General features: G+C 44.9%; 1 protein-coding gene across 7 annotated transcripts in view; it reads left to right on the plus strand.

The window, feature by feature from the left end:
* The window catches only part of LOC116087347 (cilia- and flagella-associated protein 53), an 89858-nt gene that overhangs the window by 40052 nt on the left and 26698 nt on the right, over window positions 1-23108 (plus strand). For all 7 annotated transcript variants that reach the window (XM_031366027.1, XM_031366030.1, XM_031366028.1 and 4 more), the window contains one exon: window positions 21262-21364. In XM_031366027.1, coding sequence (XP_031221887.1) covers window positions 21262-21364 — 103 coding nt within the window. The remainder of the gene's footprint in view (window positions 1-21261; window positions 21365-23108) is intronic.

The raw sequence follows: 23108 nt of genomic DNA on the forward strand, positions 1-23108 counted from the left end.
TGCTTTTCCGGTGTGATGGTGTGTCCAGGATTTGCTATGGTGGGAGAATTGGGTTCTGATGATGCCAAATAACCTTGGTTTGTTTTGTTTGTTTTCTTATGCTTGCCCCCTGCCATCTGGTTATCTCTAGTGCTACCTGCCCTTGCTAAATATGACTGGAACCTGTCCTTCCTGTGATCCTGTTTGTGTCAGAACTCCTCAGAGTCAAGCTGTCTCTGTGATTCTGGGATCCTGTGATCCTGGGTGTGTTAGAGCACCTAGGAGTATAGCTTCCTCTGGGTGTTTTGGGACTGGCTGCAGAGTTTGTACCCAAGGTCTGCTCAGACTGGAAGGGACCTGAGCCACTGGGTTGGTGGAGTTCCTGTGTGCCTGGGTCCTGCTGGTCCCAGTTACTCCCGGTATTGGGACAGATGTTGGGTCCTCCTCACCTCTGATCCTGGGCGTGTTAGAACGCCTGGAAGTGGAGTTTCCTTTGGGTGTTGTGTGACTGGCTGTGGAGCTTGTGCCCAAGGTCCAGAGAGTGCCCAGGCTAACTTTAAATTTTGAATCTTCTGCCACTCTCTCTTTGATGCTGAGATTAAATTCACGTGCAGCCTTGCCTGGTTCATGTGAGATGTGCTTTTTAAAGAAACTTCTGGCTGGCGAGATGGCTCAGGGGTTAAGAGCACTGACTCCTCTTCCGAAGGTCCTGAGTTCGGATCCCAGTAACCACATGGTGGCTCACAATCACTGGTAATAAGATCTGACACCCTCTTCTGAGAGCTATGGTGAATTACTCAGGAGCGAGCAGGGCCGGAGTGAGCAGGGCCAGCAGAGGTCCTGAGTTCAATTCCTAGCAACCACACACACATGACAGCTCACAGCCATCTATCTGTACAGCTACAGTGTAGTCATACACATAAGTAAAATAAAATAAATCTTAAAAAAAAAACTTTTTTGAGACTTTCATATATGTATATGATGTATTTTGGTCATAGCCACTCAGTGTCTATTCCCTAACTCCTCCAGGATCCCCCTCAATATCCTCTTTTTTTTAAAAAAAAAGATTTATTTATTATTATACATAAGTACACTCTAGCTGTCTTCAGTCGCGCCAGAAGAGGGCATCTGATCTCATTACAGATGGTTGTGAGCCACCATGTGGTTGCTAGGATTTGAATCCAGGACCTTCAGAAGAGCAGTCAGTGCTCTTACCTGCTGAGTCATCTCACCAGCCCCAATATCCTCCTCTTAACTTCATATCCTTTAAAAAAAAAAATAGCCCACTGAATTAAAAACTAATGCTTCTTGAAGACCATGGATATAAATCCATCACTGGGAAATGGTAAACTTCCCTAAGGCCATAGCCCCTCCCTTTCTGAGAAGTCACCAATATCTATCAATAGCTTTTCATCCAGGAGTGACTTCAATTGACTCCCTTCCTCTCCATGCTGGGCTATTGGCTGGCTCAATCTTGTTCAGGTCTTCTGGCGGCTACTGCAGCTGCTGTTAGTTCATGTAGTGGTCCTATCTTTGTGTAAGTCCTTCCTGAACTCTAGCTCTTACACTCTTACCCTGCCACACCCCAACCCCTTCATGATCTTCCCTGCCTTGAGAGAGGGAGTGATAGAGTTATCCTTTTTTGGGGGACTGAGCACTCCACAGATATTTGTTCACTGACCTTTGACAAATGGCGAGTCTCTATTAGTCATCTACTGCACAGAGAAGCTTCTCTGATGGGGACTGAGAGCTGGTCTGATCTATGAATATAGAGCAATGTGTTTGAAAGGCAAAGCTATGTAAATTTAGCAAATTAAAATGTCCCCAGTACCTATGAGCTCCCAGACCATGGGTTCTTGAGCAACTTTGCGGTACCACGCTTGCATGTTCCCTCTGGAGCAGGCTTTGAATACAATCAGAAAGCAGTTGGTTTATCTCGTAATGGTTCTCCCACTATTGTAACAGGGCCTTATCTGGCTGTGGCTATGTTAGCTTATGGGGTGAACATCTGGATAAGATTTTTGATGACGTTTTTTTCCCCGTGCAGCCTACACGGCCCCTTCTAGTACTATGAAGGCTATCCACCAGGGCATGAGTCTCCAGATTGGGACCAGATTGGTTTTCTCCTATGTCTTGTGACCAAAGTATTTGTTGTCATCAGCAACTGATTTTAAGAACAGTTACATTAACCCGGATTATTGGGAGGGTGCCTGTGGAAGCCTCTTGACCAGTGGGATTTTTGTTTGACAATATATGGCTTGTGTTTATATGAACCCCTGTGTAATCTCAACCTCAATTTCAGTCTCTCTCTCTCTCTCTCTCTCTCTCTCTCTCTCTCTCTTTCTCTCTGCCTCCCCACTCCCCTGTTTTTAGGAAACATGTAAAATAACAAAAGAATAGGTTTCTGCCAGGAGTGGTAGTATAGGCCTTTAATTCCAGCACTCAGAAGGCAGAGACGGGCAGACCTTTGAGTTCAAGGCTTGTCAGGTCTACATGGCAAGCTCCTGGCTAGTCAGAGCTATACAGTGGACCCAGTCTCAAAACGAACAAAAAAAGCAGTGTCCCTAAATATGTAGTAAGTTTCCATATGATTGTTTCTTTATAGCTCTCCCTAGGTTAATTATTTCTTCTCACTACTCCTTATTATCCCGCCTCCCAGTCTGAATCTAGCCCCTCACCCATTATTCTCTGCTCCTTCTTCATAAAGTCTGTGTCCCATTGTCCCACTTTCCTTGAAGTCTTCCACCTTTCCACACCTTACCAGTTTCCTATCTTCTAAAGTTACTTCAGGTTATACACACACACTGAAAGAGTCAAAGCCAAGATCCACATAAGAGGGAACATGCAATATTTGCCTTTCTAGATCTGGGTTATCTCACTTGTGTGGGAAGACCCTATTGAAGCTGAGAACTTTGAATCTTCAGATTCTCAGGGGTTTACCCCACCTGAGGAAGTAGCATCCTCAGCCCCACCTCTTGAAATAATGCCTTTTTCACACAAGGAAATTAATCCCTCAGCGTCTGATAAACTAGCAGTGACTTTCGCTGAAGGAAGTGCTGGGCAAGACAATACTGATGTTCCTCAAGGCCCACCAATAGTTTCTTCTAGACCTATAACCAGACTCAAGGCCAAGTAGGCCCCTAGAGGGGAGGTAGCAAGTGTCGTCTGGGAGGAAAGGTGCTACACTACTAAGGAGCTTAATGAATTTGCTAATTCATTAGAGCAGAAGTCTGGGGAATATGCGTGGGAATGGGTTTTAAGGGTGGAGGATAATGGTGGAAAGAACATAAAACTATATCAGGCTGAGTTTATTGGCATGGGTCCTCTGAGTGGAGATTATAGGCTTAATATGGGAGCTCTCACAGTTAGAAAAGGTGTCAGAAGTTTGTCTGAATGGTTGGCCGAAGCGTTTATCAAAAGAGGGCCTACTGAAAAGGATTCAGAGATGCCTGATATCCCCTGGCTTAGTGTTGATGAAGGGAGTTTAAGGCTCAGGGAAATTGCAACGCTAGAGCGGATACATTGTGTAAAATCTAATCCTCCACAATGGGAAGGCCCAGAAGATATGCCCTTCACACTGCATACCCTTTTGCCCAAACAGCTTTACTTGGAAATATTCATTGCAATGAGTCATTGGTTAGGTTCAAGACCTCTGGCTTCTGCTACGCTATCAGTACTGGATCCTCACTGGGAGTCCTCTCAGATATCCTGTTGTTTCTCCATGTCATGGAGATCCTGCAGCTTTGACTCTGTAGGACTGGCCTCTTCATGTGCTCCAGCAGTTCATAGATGGGGTAAATTTGGGGCTGGGTTAGCTCAAAGTCCTGGATCTGAGTCTAAGTGGGGACTGAGTTGTTCAGCCTGGTAGCTCTCCTGTGTCCTTGTTACCAGGGCTAAGTATCCAGCACTGCCCCTCTCCCAAGCTGCTTAGGAACAGAGAGCCAATCAGGACTGGGGCCAGCTCTGTGCAGCCTTCTGACATCATCATGGCCCCAGGCAGCAGCCCAGACCAGGGATGTCCTCAAGGCTTTCGGTGGGAACATGGACCACACACATGGCCCTTGGCAGCAGTATGGGCTGGGACGTCATCGTAGCCACAGTTGGCAATGCAGGCAGGCTACTCATTCATATAAGGCTATTCTTCACTTCTGTCATGTTTGCCGTTCTCTCCTCACTGTGCTGAAATGATTCCACTTTTTCTGTCCCATCTCTCCAGCACAGACTTTTTAAGGATTTTTTTTCCTTTTTTTCTTTCAGGAAACCCTTAGCTTCACTACCCCTGTTTTGGCAATCAATCCCCTCATTCTTGGCAACTTGGGGACTAAGCCATAGGGCATGCATAGGATTACAAATTCTTTATTTTTATCTCAAAAGATAAATTCTTGCATTCCTTTTTGCAGTACAACCAGACATTTAAAATGGGCATCAGTGAGCAAAGGTCAAGGTGAATATGGGTTGCGGCTCTGTAGTCATGCTAGCTAATACTTTCCTTGTTCCCAGGTCCAGGTGGTGGACATTGGACCATAACCCTGTATCTATACCAAAAATAAGTCTCAGGAGGAAGTAGAGGGTCAGGGGGTGGAAACACTTGGGACCCAGTAAAACCTTAATGGGTCTGTAGTCCTAAGACAGTCCATTTGGCATCTTCATCTGTGGCTGCCGCTTTCTTGACCTGGTGTGATGGATCTATTGTGTAATTCCAGCTACCTTCACAGCTGTAGGAATGCAGAGAACCACCTTGTTGGGTTCTTTTCGATTCCTAAGTGCCCCTTGGGCTACCTGCTTGACTCAGACAGTATCACTGGACTCAGTCAAGGGGAAATTGGTGATGGGACATTGGAGGTTGGTTAGGTTTCTCAGATAGTCCAATGGGTAGACCTTATGGAAGATCAGAGGTCCTGTAACAACTTGAGAAAGGATTGACTAGAGAGCCCTGCCAACTGTTGGTCTCTGAGCCTGGGAGGCAATGGGAGAGGTCTTTTAAACAACATCTCAGAGGGGTTAGATCTCTATTTAAATGGGGTTGAGTGGACCCCAAGCAAAGCAAAAGGAGGCCTATCTATCCATCCTTTTGCTGGACTCTGATGAGAGTTTTGTTAGAGGTATTTTTGTGTGTGTTTCCTGTTTATTCTTCTTACCTGCCCAGAACTCTGAGCACTATATTCACAATGAAGTTTCCTATCTACCCTTAAAGGTTTTACTGTTAACTGAGAGATTTTGACTATGAAAGCTGGTCCATTGTCAGGCCCCATAGCAAGGAGAAGGCCAAATCAGGGGACCAGTTTCTGAAAGAGCTCTTAAGCTACTATTTGAGCCATTTCAGTCCTAGTAGAGAACACTTCTACCCATCCAGAAAAAGTATCCATAAAAACTCTCCTCCCATGGCAGGCCAGATCTCAGTGAAGTCAGCTTCCCCCAGTTCATTGGAGTGTTGGCCTTCGGTCATTCAAATCCTTACCTGGTTAAGGGATTTCTGCTTTGCGTTCATTTGTGCACAAACCTGGTATCTGGCTGTGATAGCTTATGCTAGGCTGTCCAGTCTAAGTTATAACGTGATTTGAGCAACTCAGAAAATTTTGTGAACCCCAGATGGATAGCCTGGTGAAAGTTAGCTACCAGGGTCTTGTCAGTTGTTTCTTGGAGAACGATCTTTTCCTCTGGTGTCCTCCACCAACCTGTAGGTGTGAGCTGACCATTTTTTTCTTTTTCCATCTTCTGTTGCTTCTTGGTTGTCCCATGGAGTCGTAGGCAACACCCATCCAGACAATGTCCTCAGATAACAATAGGCTTCATGGGTCTTAGGGCCATTTGTCAGGTAGCCAGGTCAGCATCCTGGTTATTTCTTGCCTCCGGGGAATCTTCTCTTTGCTCTCCACTTCTCTTTGAAGTGGAGCAGTGGAGGATAGCAGCTTTTAGGCTCAGCCAAATAGGTTCTAGGAGGGGCAAGACATAGTGTCCTTTCCCCCAGTGGTGAGAAGCCCTCCTTCATTATTGATCACGCCATGGACATGTACAGTAGTAAAAGCATATTGGCTGTCCATGAATATGGTGGTGGACATTCCTTTTCTTCACCTAAGAGCCTGGTCAGATTGATTACTTCTGTTCTCTGGGCTAAGGTGCCTTATTGCAGGATATTTGATCACACCATAAACCCTGAGATTGTGTTATTTACTAAAAGAACCTGTTTCTGGTTGTGTGGCTCAGCCCATAACACACATCTTTAATACCACTGGCTGGAGCAAAGACATGCTTGCTCTTAGTACACACCTATAATTCCAAACAATGAAGGTAAAGTTAGTGTGTAGAAGAAAGCATCTTTGTTTGAAAGTGATATCTAATTGAGTGGGCAAAGTGATGAATCAGAGAAAGATTTGATTGAATAGGATATGCCCAACTCTCACAAAAAGAGAGAGGAAAGGGAAGCTACTTAAGAGAGAGCAAGCAGTCCAGTGAGAGAGGAGGAGGAAGCAGTTTTACTGGGAAAGTTTTACAGAGACAGGTTGGAGAGAGAACAAGCTAGACACAGGAAAAGATATAATGAGCCAGAGAATAAAGAGGAACCAGAAGATTAGAACCTATTGCCAAAATTAGTATGAGGCCAAGCAGAGAATTCAGTCAGAGGCCAAGAGAGAAACAAGTTTGAATCTATCAATATGGAGAGGAATTTTGAGCCAGAACAGCTGAGTTGACTAGCCAAGCAGAGTTCAGAAAGAGTTAGAAATGAACGGTGAGCTTATTCAGTGGTAAGTCTCAGAGGCTGAAAACATTCTGGGCCTAGATAAGATTTTATGGAGTCTAGAAGCTCCCAGGACTAGGCCTAAGTTAGCCGAGAGAGGCAGTAAGCCTTGGAGATAAACAATTATTTCACATGAATAAAAGTCACTTTTACAGTACCTGTCTTGGATCCAAATCATTTCAGTTAAAATAACTATTACAGCTCCCACATACCTGGTTTCATCTTTCATCTCATGACATGATGATGACCAATTGCAGGTTTTCATCTGGCAAGAGGTTAGCTGGATTGATGGCAGTAGTTTCTCAGTGTGAATTTAAGGGCAGTCCAGGAATATGGCCTGGCACTGGGAAACAAAAATGTTAACCAGTATTCTGTGTATGTTCCTTAGAGAAGGTGTGAGGTGGTCCAAGTGTAAGATCCTGACCCAGAATTAACTTCTTTTTTTTAGATTAATGGTAGCTCATAGACAGGTAGGTCATCCTGTGGCTATTGGATAAGGTCCAATCATTTTGACAGGTATGTCACAGGGATTTACATGGCCCTAAAATTTGGGTTAAAACCTCTTTTGTAAAGCTTTTGTTTCATGGGCAAACAGATGAAAAGGTTTTGAGACGTCTGGATGTGCTAGTATAAGGGGAAATTAAGTTTGAGACTTGTGAAAATTACAGGTTTGAGGAAAACACAGTGGACCATGCCTGTACCAAGCCCGTGCATGTCCAAACAAGCCTGGGCAAAAGCAAGCAAGCTGTTATATATCCCAGGAACTGACAGGTCAGAAAGACATAAGCCATAAAGATAGAACAAAAATATGCAAGGACATTTCCGGGGCCCAGGCATACAAGGACATGACTAGGCAGACACTGAATAATGGGCCATCTGTTCCTCTTAGATATGGTTTGAGGTCAGCCAGCCCCGTTGACTCAGATTAGCACCACCCTTAGGAATTTCCTGCTCTGGTCTGCACGAACTGTATTTAAAATAGCCAATCATGTATAGCCACACCAATTCCCCTGTTCCCCAGACCTTTTTCCCTATATAAACCCCTGACTCTTGAGCCTCGGGGTCGATTCCTCTGTCTCCTGCTTGAGAAACGTGTGTCGACCCGGAGCTCCGATTATTAAACTGCCTCGTGTGTTTGCATCAAGATGGTCTCTCGTGTTTCCTTGGGTGCACATCTTCCCGAGATTTGAGTGGGGGTCTCCCTACAGGGGTCTTTCACTAGGACTGGGGCTGAAGTCAGAGCTGTTGTTTTAAACAAAATCCCAATCATTTGATTTTACCAATAAAGACTCAGGAGACAGATGCTGGGGTGAAAGCCTGCCTGCCCCAAAAGGCAGAGAAAGACTTAGCTGAGCCCCCACTTCAGCCCTTGTCCCAAAAGGAAGTTCTCCTTTTTCATGCTGTCTCAAACTCAGTGTCCCTCCCTTCTACTTCCTGTGTGTCTGTCTCTCCATCCCCCTCACTTCTTCCTCTTCCTTCCCATGGCTTTTTCCCATGCTCATTCTCTGTCAATTGGTTCCTTGCTCTACCTCCTGACTCATGACTGACTTTATGTAATCCTGTTTATAATAAACAGAAAGCTCTTGGATTAAAAGTGTGTGCTAGGGCTGAGCCATACCACAACTAGAAACAAGTTTTTCCAGGAGGCAACAAAATCCTGGGGGGGGGTTGGGGAGTGTTCACAGTGTGATCAAATCACAGACATGTTTTTAAAGCCTCAAATGTCCTTTGTTTAGTCTCACTCCAGATTTGGGATTCAGTGCCTCTCTTTGGGCGGGTGTATTGCTGTCTCTGCAAACTCTAGTATGCAGAGGCAGTAACACCTAGGAACTTTCAGACTTGTCTCTTTGGAGTTGGGATCCAAAGGATGGCTACAGCTGCACCCTTATACAAACTCCTCTGTCTCCCTTTAGCTGGTAGCCAAGATAGTGAAAGTAAAGCTTGCTTAGTCAACAGTCTATAGCCCAAGGTCTGGAACTTTTGTAGCAGTTCATCAATGGCAGTTCTATATTTTATTTTCCTGGGGAACCTCTGCTGGAAGGGCAGGAGGTCTGCATTTATTGTCTCATTGAGCAGAGTTGGGAATTTCTCAGATCTTTGGAGAAATCTGGTCCAGGTAGGTTGCCCACTATAACTTCCCTCTGGGTCTGTCCATTTAAAAGCAAAGACAGCTCGACTCAAAGGCATCTTTCCAGTCTAAGACAGTGTGAGCCTGTTTTTTTTTCCTAGAAGAATAAGACTCATGAGAGGCAGAGGTTCCATGTCTCTTCAGAGGCGGACGAGGTCTATTCCATGGCACCTGTCAGAGCATGGGGCTGCCCGTCCCTCCAAGCCCCACCATATGGACTGTAATTCCCCTTTGTTTCCAGGCTCATTGGGCATTGTTTAAACTGGATATAGGTAATTGAACTAGTTAGTTGAACATTTGTAGGAACTTGATGATGGGTGAGTACTGGGGGGTTGGCTTCTGCCCGTACCTGGAAGAATATTTGTTGTTAATCTGAGAGACAGTCCAACTGTGTCTTATTATCAGAGAAGGTGAAGGTAGCTTTTAGTTTATGCAACAGTTTATGTCTCCATCAGTTCTCTACTATTAACACCATTTGAGCTACCTCTAGCAACTGGGACCTATTTATATCTTCTTCTTTTTAACTTTTATAACTTTTTTTCTAATATCTGGGGCCAACTAGGTGACAAAGGAAATCTTTTCAGCAGCTGTCTTTAATCCTTCTAAAAAGGACCTACCAAAATTTGTGTAAACTCTTCTTGGTCAGTGTTGGGTTATTTTTCCACCATTGGTGAAATGAGCCAAATTAAGCCAGATTGGATTATATTAAAGGCAGGTTTATTGGGAAGCCGTTCTTTGGTGGACAAGTTCACTGGCCCCAAAGGTCTATGAAGCCACCATGGGGAAAATAAGGGGAGGGGAGGGAGAGAGGAAGAGAGAAGGTGGTGTGTGCATGCAGAGAGAGAAGAGAGAAAGAAAGGGGCATGTGGAAAGAGAGAGAGAGAGAGAGAGAGAGAGAGAGAGAGAGAGAGAGAGAGAGAGAGAGAGAGAGAGAGAGAGAGAGAGAGAGAGAGAGAAAGTATAAGATTGGGACAGCCGAGTCTTATGTCTAGGATGTTGTCCCACTCACAAAGACACAGAGACAGAGACTGATGCAATAAGCAAGAGTTTTAATGATCCAGCATACTGGGGTCGTCCGACAATTGGGGCAAAGGCGACCTCCAGGAACAAAAGCACACATTTATTATACCCTTTCAGAGAATAGGTTTACAGCACGAGTTGGCTATCTCTCCTTGGTGGAGCTCATTGTTCTTGTTTCCATTGCCCTTTGTGCCCCAGGTGAGTGAAAGACCCCCGTAGGGAGACCCCTACTCAAGTCTCGGGAGGACGCGGACCCAAGGAATCACCAGAGACCATCTTGATGTAAACACATGAGGCAGTTTAATTTCAGACCTCCGGTTAGACTGGTATCTCACACAGGAGACAACGGAATCGACCACGAGGCTCAGGGGTTAGGGGTTTATATAGGGAAAAGGTCTGGGGGAAAAAAGGGATCAGTGTGGCTATATATGATTGGAAAATTTCTAAAGTTGGTGTTAATCTGAGTCAACAGAGAATCTGACCTTAAACCATATCTAAGAGGACCAGATGGCCCACTACTCAGTGTCTGCCCAGACATGTCCTTGCGTGTTTTTTTTCTATCTTTATAGTTTATGTATTTTTGATCTGCTAGTTCTTGGGATGTCTAACAGCCTGCTTTTTTTTGCCCAGGCTTTTTTGGACATATTCGACCTTGGTCCCACTGTGTTTTCCTCAAACCTGCAATTTTCTCATTAGCCAGCACAAGTCTCAAATTTAACTCTTTCAGTGAGGAGATACCTTAGGCACGTAGAGGGCAGGGAGAGATCTGCCACTCACTGTAGGTGGGGACATTTCCTAGAGCATTACTCCCTACAATTAGGGCATCTCCTGGGGACAGATGTTTATTCAGTAAACTCTTTTGAAGCTCCCTGACTTTAAGCTTAAGGGACATTCCTGGCTTCCTGGTATTTTTATGAGGTGTCCCCATTTGCTCAATTCTTACAAGAAAGAGAGAGAGAGAAAGACAGAGAGAGAGAGAGAGAGAGAGAGAGAGAGAGAGAGAGAGAGAGAGAGAGAGAGAGAGAGAGAGAGCAAAATGTCTGGGTTATATAGGGAAGAGCCACTGGGGGAAGGGCAGCCCGACCCCTGGGCTGGAGAGTTCAGGGTTGGGGGCAGGGCTGGGAGAACCTGAAGGCCAGGTCTGCTTTGGTATGCATAATATGCTGCTCAGTCCCAGGTCCCAGATCCCAGAAACCCTACAACCCATCCTTTTGTTGATTATAAATGAATAAGGGATGCCATAATCGTCCATGACTACTTCCTGCTGACGTTGGGTTGCAGTTTTGGAGTGTGAGCAAAAAGCTGGAATGTCTGCCAAGTCCCGGAAGAGATGGCTGTGTCATTGCTGTCCAGGCTGTGGGACCACCTTGGGGTAGGAGTGTGCAGGCCCAGTTGAAGCAATCTGTGAGGCTGTGCCAGAGCTCCTGTCAGTAACTATGCAGGAGCTTTCCTGGCTCATTTTAGTGGCAGAGAAATAACCCTATCAGTCAGTGTTAGACAGAAGGGAGGCTGCAATGTCCAACAGCAACCCCCCCACCTGGCTCGGGCAGTTTTTTTTACTTTTTTCAGAGAAAGATAGGTTTTGAGTTTTTCAATTATACAGATCACTGGCTGGAAAGGCATAAAACATGAAAGAGAAAGGTGTGAACTTCCTTTTTTTCCCTTCCTTAAGGCTGCTTAGAGCAGTTGGAGGAGCACAGGAATAAACACCTGGGGAATCATTTCTCCTTCCTGCCTGGATGGCAGGGGGCCCTGGGTAAGAAAGCCCAGCTGCTTCACCCACCTGAACCCTGAGTAGGAACTGAACAACTAAGGTGAACCCCCGGGGAGTAGAGCAGGTGGACTATTTTGTTTTGTCTTTGTCTTTTGTAGTTGCTGTTGTTGTTTTTGTTTGTTTGTTTGTTTGTTTCTTTCTTTCTTTCTTTTTTTGGATTACTCTGGGCAACCTGGCAAAGCCAAAAGGATTCAGGTCCCCAACAGGAGAGGGCACAGCTCTTAAGTCAGGGAGGGAGTATCTCAAGCCAGAGAAAGTCACTGGTTACTACTGGAAACAGAGCTGACAAAAACACATAGAAATGTGCACACATGCACTTGGGCGAGTACACACACACACACACACAGAGGAAGAGAGAGAGGGAGGGAGGGAGGGAGGGCTGCTGGGTTGGCCACCACGCATTTAAAACAGGAGAATCTGGTGATATGCTGCACAGATTCTAAACACTGGATCCGTGCTGGGTCTGCAGTCCCCCGCATCCAAACAAAAACACCTTAACCAGACTTATTCTTAAAATCCCACCAGGTGAGAAGACTGCTACTACAAATTTTGAGCCAAATTTAAAGCAAGCTTTATTATTAATACTAGCCAGGATAATGGACATTGGGCAGGTCCTTAATCAGGACTGCCAGAGAACGGCACCAGATTACATTTGTCAGAGGTTTCTGAAGGCAAACTCTATAAGGCTAAGTCCTTCTCGCCTTTGTCCAATTGGAGGCAAGAATGAATCCTGATACATTTCTGCCTATGTGTGATTAGACACATCCCATGCAGTTGGGAGAACCAAGCTCGTTTATAGAAGTGAAAACATGTAGCTTATTAACTTAAGTGAGCAACAGCCCCTAGCATTCCAGGAAGTTATCTGTTTTGGGGCAAGTAGGGTTTCCAGGTTAGAGGCACTGTAAGACCCCCAGAGCTGGGGAGATCCTCACTGAAGTCTCGGGATGACACGACCACCCAGTAACTCACAAGAGACCGATCTTGCTGCAAACACACGAGGTTTATTCGGGAAAAGACAGTATACTGGGGTTGAGCTCGTAGCCTTGCAGGCCAGAGGAGTTCAACCTTGAGCACAAGAAGTGAGGGGTATTTAAAGGGAAAAATCACAAACTAGGAGGGTGAGGGGGTTACCGAGGACACATAACAAAAGAACAGTGGAAAATTCTAAAGGGACCCAACCCCTGATTGAATCAGGGTCATAAGGAAAACATCCTGTACACTCATTATTCACAAGAATGTGGTCTGGTCAATGTTATTCACTTTATGGCTGACCATTCCCTAGACCTACCCAGATGGCTTATATCCTGCTTTTTGTTCTTGGACCTAGCTGGGGGGCCTTTGTGGCCAACAGGTTCCTGAAACTGGCCAGCCTGCATTCTTGGCTTGTTACAGAGATTTTCCATGCCCTTCTAGGTAAAGGTTATACAGTATACATTCCTACTAATACATTTCTACTAAATGCTCCTTTTTTCTTAATTCTAAAATTCTCTAGCCCTACAGCACTTTTTTTTGCACATCTTTTAAGCATGGTAACTTAGACTTAAGATATAACTTTAGCTCTCACATTACCTCCAGAGGTGACAGACCAGGTGAACTTCTAATCTGTTTCTTGTGGGATGGAGGTATCAAGCTCCCCAAAAACATTAGGCAGTGGTTGATCAAAGAAGAGTCCTGGGGACTTGGAACAACTAAGGTTGTGAACCCTAGAAGCCCCCTTGACCACCACATTCTTCCCACTCCCAGGGGTTCTGACACCCCTCAGTGGCTCAAAGCCTGGTCGTTGGGATCATGGTGGTGGTGTGCCCAGTTCAGGGGAACCTCCAGAAGAACTCTAAGAGTTCCAAGTTTGACGTAATATAATGAAAGAGCCTTTATTCGAGTCAGACCCAGATCACAACCCTTTCCCACTGTGCAGGTGGGGGGCTGTGAGTTTTTATACGGGCATATGCATAAGCAGGGATCCTCAGGCTTTGGAGTTACATGACAGGGGAGGTGACAAGTGAAAGCCATCCTTCAAACCTGATGTCGTTTGTTCAGATAGCGGGACAGAATCATGCAGCTGAGAGGGGAGACTCTTTGGACCCAGGAAGTAACTTTATGGTGTTATCAGGAACTAGTGTATTTTTATAAACTGGCCACAACTGTCTGGGAACACTCATTGCCCTTCTCTCATGGCCCAAGAGTGGGCCACTTATCTTTTAGGGATGTTTGGTCCTTGTTTCTGTAAGATTTGGAATCTTACGTCCAGGATGTCATCTCATTCACAAAGATACAGAGACAGAGATCAGAGATGGCTGCAATCTGCATGAGGTTCTTTTTTTTTGGGGGGGGGGGTTCAAGACAAGGCTTCTCTGTGTAGTCCTGGCTGTCCTGGAACTCACTCTATAGACCAGGCTGGCCTTGAACTCAGAAATCTGCCTGACTCTGCCTCCCAAGTGCTGGGATTAAAGGCGTGTGCCACCACCACTGAGGTTTTTAATAATCCAGTATACTGGGGTTGTCCTGCATTCAGACAAAAGTGGCCCCAAGGAACAAAGGCACACACTTTTTATACCCTTCCAGAACATAGGTTTACAGCATGTGTTATCTCTCATTGGTGGAGCTCATTGTTCTTTGTTTCCATTGGCCTTTGTACCCCAGGAGAGGAGGAGATACCTGTTGCACATAGAAGGGGTGGGGCAAGATCCACCCCCTCCTGGGGACATTTCCTGGAACCAGGCATTTCTCCCCATAATTAGGGCATCTCTTGGGGATGGATGTTTGTTCAGCAAACCTCTCCTGAAGCTCTCTGTCTTTAGGCTTAATGGACATTCCTTGCTCCTCGGTAATTTTATGAGGTGTCCCTGTTTGCTCAATTCTTACATTTCCCTTAAGGACAGGAGCCATCTGCACCAGAAAAAATGTTAGTTATCCATCAAGAAGAGAGCCAGCCTTGGTGACACAGAGTTTGGGATATGGTGCCATTTGTCTGTTCCCAAAGCCAGTGTCTGCTGCACCCCAGCAGTGTGTGTGTGTGTGTGGGGGGGTGTCCTTAAGGGGAAGGGAGTGCCACCATGAAAAGGGGAATTGCAATATTCTGGTGCCAGACTGGGCCTTCTCTGTTTGCCCTCTCTGAAAGGCTAGAGGCATCTATGCTGGGAAAAGGGGGGAGGGGAGGGAAGCTCTAAGTGAGCTGTGTGAAAGTGCAGAGGCAGGTTTCCTGAATCTCTTCACCTGGACCTCCAGAAACATTGTGGGGTTTAAGTCAATAGAAAGTCAGCGATTACACTGGCGTTCAGGATCCCAGTGTAGCCCTGAACCTTTCATGGGTGAGTCTTTAAACACACACAAAAACATATCCTGTGTAGGGATCCAGGAATCACTACACTAACCACTCAGACTCTGGTCTCAGTTAAATAAGAACTGTTCTTGAGCACACCGCCCAGGACTGATTGATCAGGGGCACAGCGTAGACTCTGGAGCTAAGACTGCAGCGTTAAATGTTTCCCAGGGCCAGCTTATAAAGGCAAATTCCAGAATGAGCTCATATACAGGTACAGGAAGCCCTGCGGGGTGGCTGGCTCTGACTCAAGCTAATTTGGCTGGCTGGACAACACAGTTCTAACTGACCTTTATTCTGACTGATCCTCAGTGGAGCCTGTGGATATGATATTCCCAAGAATAACAAAGCTCAGGACATAACACAGTTTTGATTCCCCCAGTCCATGAACCTGGGACATCTTCGTGTCTTCTAGTGACTTCCTTAATTTCTTTCAGAGTCTTAAATTTTCCATTGTCAAGGTCTTTAATTTTCATTGCCAGGTTTATTCTCGGGTCTTTTATTTTTGGGTGGGCGTAGAGGATGGAATCATTTCTGTGGTTTCCTTCTCAGTATGTTAGTCATTGATCTGTAGGAAGGTTACTAATTTCTGCATAATAGTTTTGTTTTCTGCCACTTTGCATTATATTTCAAAGGAGTTTATCAATTCTAAGGGAGTTTTGGGGTGAAGTTTTAGCTAGAGCAGTTGCCATACCCACTCATCTACTCCAGTCAAATCCAAAATATCGGGGGTAAAAGTCTGATTAGGATGAGAGACAATAAGGATCCAAAAGGAGTTCTGTGCCTCCTGGATTTCAGACAGTCGCTGGCATCTCCTAACTCAGACGTGTTCCAGATCAGTCTTTCCAATTGTCAACACGCCCTCTTATTTAGGCATAAAGGTACCCCAAGAAATGACTCATAAATGGCTAAGATTGGGCATTGTTTCCTGGCCAGCACAATGTTTCCAACCTATCCTAGTTTAATGCCAAGCTGTCTTTAGTTTGGAATTTATCTCAAGGAATCTGCCTTGCCAGACAGGTTTTTCTCAGAGTTAGCGACAGAGGTCAGGCACCATTGCTTACTGTTAACATAGTTAGAATTCTCAGGGCAGTCCCACAGTAGAAAGAACTGTTTTACGTACTAGAGAGTAATTGAAGGGCTTCCCTCACTTAAGGGTATTAGCAGGAACTGTTAGATTGGAACTTCCTGGTCCTTGCCTCTAGCAGAACCAGAGAATTAGCATAGAAATACCAAATTAGCCCCAGCGGGGAGAACACCTTTGCTCTTGCGCCCGTTTTACAACTAGATATGTGATTTTGGTCAGTAAGATCACTGACCTTGATGTGACTGTCACCTGCCCTGCTTTCTGTACACCATATAAGCCTGCTTTTCACTTTGTATAGGAAGGACTCGCACTAGGACTCGCATGAGGACTCGCACTTGGGGACTCGCGCTCGGACTGGCTCTCTGACTAGAACCAGAACTTAAATGAATTAGTACTCAGATTCATGCAGTTCTGCGGTCCCCTGGGCCCAGAGCTATTGGGCCCAGGGATGCAGCACCAGTCCAGAGGAGATAGCTGCTGTTTTAGACACAGTGTGTTTTAGATGGCCTGAGATGTACCTTAACTGCTGAGCTGCCAGATTTTTCATTCCTCTTTTGCAATGACTGTAAAAGTCTGATGCCATTTTTAAGAAATACATTCAGATCCTGTACTTCATGTGTCGTCTCTGCCATCATTTCTTCGCCTACACCTTGTCAACCTGATTAGGACCCCATTTCTCCTATGGGTTGAGGGAGGCCCAGATCGGCTGGCCTGTGGCAAGCAGTGAGACAAGAGAAGGGAATGAAGGGACATAACCAGAAAAGAAGTCAAAACATCTGCTTTTGCAGACTACATGGTTTCTTCCCTCTTAGAGCTGTCTTCATTGTGTTCTGTGGACTTTAGAACACTGTGGTTTTGTTTTCTCTCATTTCTAAAATGCTTTACATCTCCTTCTTCGTTTCTTCGGTGATCCAATTATTGTTCACTAATATGTTGCCGAATATTCATGTGCATGTGTGTTTTGTGATGTTTATTACTATTGATAACTTTATTCCATGACAGTCAGAGTACAGACTCTTATTTCCAACTCCCTGTGTTTGTTAAGGTTTTCTTCATGTCCTAAAATGTGGCCTACTTGGAGATATTCTATGTGGCTGAGACAAGTGTGCATGTTTAATGTTTGGGAGTAATATTCTGTAGGTATCTGTTAGGTCTATTGACTTATGAGGTCATTTAACTATTCTTATGTGAATGACCTTACTGGCAAATGTGGGGCATTGGAACCACCCACGATTATGCTATTGGATCAAATCTGTGACTTTATATCTTGTAGAGTTTGTTTTACACAATTGGGTGCACCTGTGCTTGGTGTGGATATGTTTAATATTGTCATATCCTCTTGGAGGACTGTTACCTTAGTGTGTACGAAGTGGCCTTCTTTATCTCTTCTGAGCAGTTTTGGTTTGAAGTCTATGTTGTCAGATATTAGCATAGCTATGCCCATTTTTTTTCCCCAGCCCTATTTACTTGGAATATCTTTATCTATGCATTCTAAGGTAGTATCTACCTTTAATGATAAGGTGTGTTTCTTAGAGGCAACAAAGAGATGGATCCTTTTAACTTCATTTTTTTTAACTAAAAATATTTAAAAATCACGTGTAGGCTTGTATATTTGGATGTGGATGTGTGCATATAAACGTTGGTGCCCTCAGAGGCATTGGGTCCCCTGGAGCTGGAGTTACAGGTGGTTGTGGGCTGCCTAAACAGGTGCTGGGAACCTAACTCTAGTCCCCTAGAAAAGCAGCAAGCGCTCTTAACTGCCGAGTCATGTCTCCAACCCCTGCATCCTATTTACTAATCCAGTTTGTTCATCTGTGTCTTTTTGTTGGAGGGTTAAGCCCTCAGTTAGGATTGAAAGGTGTGTTTTAAATTGCTGTCCTTTTTATGGTTTTTGTGAGTTTTAAATAAATGTATGCTTTGATCGACTGCCCTGACATTGTTTATTTTCCCCTGTTGTCTCTGCCATGTATTGTGGGGAGCTGCAGCTGCCACCCTATATATTGAACACCTGGTCTCTGGCCAGAGCAGAGAGCATTGTGATAAACAAGCCCTTATTTGGAAAAGCTGGGTGCCTCTAGTTTGTGATGCAAGCTGGCATGATTTCCCGCAGCCTATTATGTTTTGCCACGTAGCTGATGCTGATTGGGACCAGGGAAAGTATTTAACCCGCGAGGGCTGGGGGCTGGGAAATAGGAGTAAGTAAGAAGATAGAAGTAAGATGTAAGTAGAGGAATAGGAGTAAGTAAAATGTAAGTAGTAAAATGTAAGAAGGAAGATGTAAGAAGGAAGATGTAAGAAGGAAGATGTAAGAAGGAAGATTACAAGGTTCCTGAATAAACTGCTTGGAGAAGGGTTCGTGGTCGCCTCCTTATTTCCACTGATCGTTGAGGCGGCAACAAGGGTGGCGACAATGAATCTGTCCTTCTTTTTGGTCTTCAAGTATTCCTTCAAGTATCCTCTGTGTGGCCAGCTTATGGGTCATAAATCCCTTTCGTTCGTTTTTATCATGGAAAGTTTTTCCTTCCCCTCTGCTCCTAACAGACAGTGTTGCTGAGTATTATCATCTGGGGTGGCAGTTGTATTTTCCAGAGCTTTGGTTATCTCTCTCCAAGCTTTTCTTGCTTTCAACGTTTCTATCAGGAGCGACTAAAATGGCTTATGGGCCGAAGAGGCTTGCCACCAAGTCTGTGTTGGATCCTCAGAACCCACGTGGTAGGAGGAGAGAACAGACTCCTGCAGGTTGTCAACACACACACACACACACACACACCATTAGTTATTAATTAAAATTCCACTTTGGAAGTTTTTATAGTGTGACTAGCTGTTATTCTAATGGGCTGCCATTATATATGACTTGGCATTTCAATACCCTTTTCTGATTCTGAGCTTTTAATCATTTTACTGTAATGTGTAAGGGGAGTTCCTTTTCTGGTCCCATCTGTTTGTCATTCTGTTGACCTCTAGTACCTGTAAGGGCATCTCAAGGTTGGAACTTCTTCTTTCATAATTTTATTTAGAAAGATTTCTGTGCTATTGACCCATTATTCTCCTTATTCTGGACTCACAGTTCATAGGTTTGAGCTTTCTATGGTGCCTGAGACCCTATATATTCTGTGCATGCATTAGGTTTCATGTTTTCTGAGTGCGTGATCCCATTCTTCCACGTTGTCTCCGAGACCCAATAGTGTGCTTTATTATATACAGCTCATTCTGTCGCTGAAGCTCATCACAGAGCTTCTTAGGAACTCAGTTTTTCATCTCCAGTTTCACTTCTCTTTGAGTTTTTTTTTCAGTATTTCTCTCTTTAGTGAATTCTGTATTCATACCCTGAATTGGATTTCTTATGTCTATCAGATGTTTCCATTTTCTCAGATTTCAACCAGTTTATTCCTGTCCTCTCGGTTCACCTAGGTCTTTGTTTCCTCTTTGAATGAGGTGAACTCTTTGACTTTGACTTTGTAATTGTTCCTTTGAATCCTGTGTTTTCTGTCTCATGTAAGTTGTTTTCCTTGGAACTGTTACTATGTTCCTAGTACTTGGGTGGGCTGTGTTATATTTTTTTATTTTTTTGTATATTTTCCCAATAAGCCCTAGGTACCACAAGTTAGCTTATTGGTTGTGACTTTCGTTTTATATATATGTATATATATATATTTTTTTTTCTCACTTTACATCCTGATCACTATCCCCCTCCCATCCTCCTTTCCACAGCCCCTCCTCGCATCCCCCTCCTTGCCCCCTTGTCCCCAAGTACCCCCTCAATCCTGGTACCTCAAGTCTCTGATAGGCTAGGTGCTTCTTTTCCCACTGAGGCCAGACAAGATAGCCAAGTAAGGGGAACAGATTCTACAGATAGGGAAAAGCCCCACTCCAGTTGTTCAGGACCTGCACGAAGACAGAGCTGCACATCTGCTCCGTAAGTGTGGGGGTCTTAGGTCCAGCCCATGTATGCTCTTTGGTTGGTGGTTTAGTCTCTGAGAGCCCCCAGGGGTCCAGGTTAGTTGACTTGGTTGGTCTTCCTGTGGAGTTCCTGTCTCTTTCAGGTCCATCAATCTTCCCCTGACTCTTTCATAAGAGTGCCCAAGCTCCATCCAATTTTGGCTGTGGATCTCAGCTGTCTGAGCCAGCTGCTGGGTGGAGCTTCTCAGAGGACAGCCATACCAGGCTTCTATGTGTTAGCATAGTATCATTAATAATGTCAGGGGGTATTTTTAGCTTACCAAACCTTGGGAGAAGAGTGGAAGAGAAGAATGGATGGGGAAGAGGGGGCTGTCTTATCAAGTCTACCTTGTGCATGCGGGACTGTGTGGCTAGTAGGTCAGAGCAGGGTTCCAAGGGAGGACCATAGGCCTTGGGGATGCAGGGAGCATCTTGCCTGGTTCTTGACGAGCAGGTATGGCCAAGATATGCTTTAATCTGGTGTGAAAAGGCCACTCATAGACTTTCAGATAATGAGAGGAAATCTGTGTGGATTACAGTGTGTAAGAAGCTTTTTTCCAGGAGAGAAATGCTGTTTCTTCTGCTTCTTATTGTTCTTGTTCTTGTTCTGCTTCTGCTTCTGTTGTCTCTGCCTCTGCCTCTACCTCTGCCTCTTCCTCTTCCTCTTCCTCTTCTTCTTCTTCTTCTTCCTCTTCTTCTTCTTCCTCCTCCTCCTCCTCCTCCTCCTCCTCCTCCTCCTCCTCCTCCTCTTCTTCTTCTTCTTCTTCTTCTTCTTCTTCTTCTTCTTCTTCTTCTTCTTCTTCTTTTTTGAGATAGGCTCTCACTATGTTCCTTAGTCTGTGCTAGCTTCCTAGGCTCAAATAACACTCTTCTGACAGCTTTCCAAATACCTGGAACTACAGGTATACAACTATATGCCTGGCATATAAAATTTTTTTAATTCTTTCATTATTAATCATTTATTTCTTTGTCTGTGAGTGCATGCATGTTGAGAATTGGTGATGGGGGCATGTAAATACCATGGCACATGTGGAGGTCAAAGGACAACTTGCTGGAGTCAGTTTTCTTCTTCTGCCATGTCTCCATCCCAGGGATGGAGCTAGCAGCCGCTCTCCTCTGAGCTATCTCATTGGTCCCACTTCTCCATTCTTGATCCAAGATCCTCCCCAGCAGTTCTAAAGACAACGTGGCTTTAGCACCCAGAAAATAATCAGCAACAAGTCTTGATTGGAAAGAGAAAAAAAATCACCTGCCAAGTAATTTCTCTTGCCTTTCTTAGTGCAACGAAAACTCAAAGAACAAGAAGAACTTGCTCTGCACGAACAACGCATAAAAGAAAGCCTGAAGGTGCTTCAGCAGGCCGACATGGAGGACTTTGCCAGGTATGATTGTGTTCTCTCTATTATCCGTCCTTATGGAGAAAAATGTATCTGTAACATAGAGGGCAATGCACCATTAATCTATACATTACTGATGCTATTTCATATCAATGCTGGGCTGGTCCTTCTAGAACATCAGAGCAAACCGTAAGATTTCATATGAAAATAGGCACTGTATTGGTAAAATTAAATTCCACTGTTCATTGTGGGTCTGAACGTACACATTGTTTTTTAAGCTGGATGAGCATCTTAAATAACAACATAACATTTGCAAGAATTAAAAAAAAATTAAGCAGGGGGCTCTGCCATTAAGAGCGCTGCCTGCTCTTCCAGAGGTCCTGAGTTCAATGCCCAACAACCACATGGTGCCTCACAACCATGTGTAATGGGATCTGATGCCCTCTTCTGCTGTGTCTGAAGACAAATACAGTATACTCATATACATTAAATATATAGATGATTCTTTAGAAAAAGACTTAGCAAAAACATGTTCAAAAAAATTAAGTAATTCGAGTAAGCTTTCTATTACTGTAACAAATACCTGAAGTAAAGAACTTACAGAGATTCAGGGGCAGGGGCATGGGACCAGCGCTCACCATGGCCTGCAGAGGAATGATCTGGGAGGTGAGAAAGCAGGATCAAACTTTAAGACTCTGATTATTTTAGGCACACTTAAGCTCAGCATAATTTGGTGAAAAACCATGGCTGAAATGCAGGAGACAGGAAGAGGGAGGGGCTGAGGTCCCAGGACTGCCTTCGTGGTCCAGTGATCACAGCACTTCCAAGAAGGTTCTATTTCAAAGTGTCTACTGCCAGGTTGGGGTGTTGGGGAGGTGGCTCAGCGGATGATAAGGTGCTCGCTGCGGAAGCCTGAGGACTGGACCAAACCACAAGAACCCACATAAAAGCTGGCAGCGCTCGGACCGAAAAGATAGATGATCCCTGGGGCCAGCTAGCTAGCTAGCTAGCTACACTCGCCCGATTGGCGAGTTCTGAGTTCACCAAGTGACCCTGCCTCCATAAAGAACATGAAGAGATGGAGAGGGATTGAGGAAGACACCTGGCGTACATCGGAGGCACCCAGCATAGATCAGAGACGCCCAGCATACCTCAGAGAAGCCTAGTAGCTAGATTAGCAGGGATGGCTTACACGCACAGGACTCTGCGTGTCTTCGAGACAAAAATGCTAACATTCTGCTTTGGGAAATGCCACTGTCGTCCTGTGTCGCCTTCTCCAGGATTAATGTGTTTCCTTGTGAGTACCCAGTCAGGCTCAGGTGAGAAAGCAGGCCCCTGTGTCCCTGCAGCCTTTCCTCACTACCTTCCTGGGGTGCCTTAAAGGAAGGGACCTAACTTTAACTCAGTCATCCTCTCTGCCCTGGGGCGGGGGCCTCTCTGTTCATTCCACGATTCTCGGTGTATAGAAGTATGGTTTGTTTTGTTTTGTTTTTTCCTAGAAGAATCTGATTTGTACCTTAACCTTTTGGTAGTCTGAAAAAAAAAATAGTATGTAACCTACCCTGTTGACCTTCTCTGACTTACTGGCGGCAGCGGATGCTTGCCACCAAGCCTGCCCACCTGTATTTGATCCCCAGAAGCCACATGGTAGAAGGAGACAACAGGCTCCTACGGGTTGTCAACACACGCACACACACATAGACATGTGCGCACAACTCACGCGTGTATCTGTGTGTGCACTTGTCATGGCATGCATGGGAAATCAGAGGGCAAACTGTTGGAGTCAGTT

Source organism: Mastomys coucha, unplaced genomic scaffold (genome assembly GCF_008632895.1).
Source record: "Mastomys coucha isolate ucsf_1 unplaced genomic scaffold, UCSF_Mcou_1 pScaffold13, whole genome shotgun sequence".
In the NCBI taxonomy this organism is placed as follows: Eukaryota; Metazoa; Chordata; class Mammalia; order Rodentia; family Muridae; genus Mastomys; species Mastomys coucha.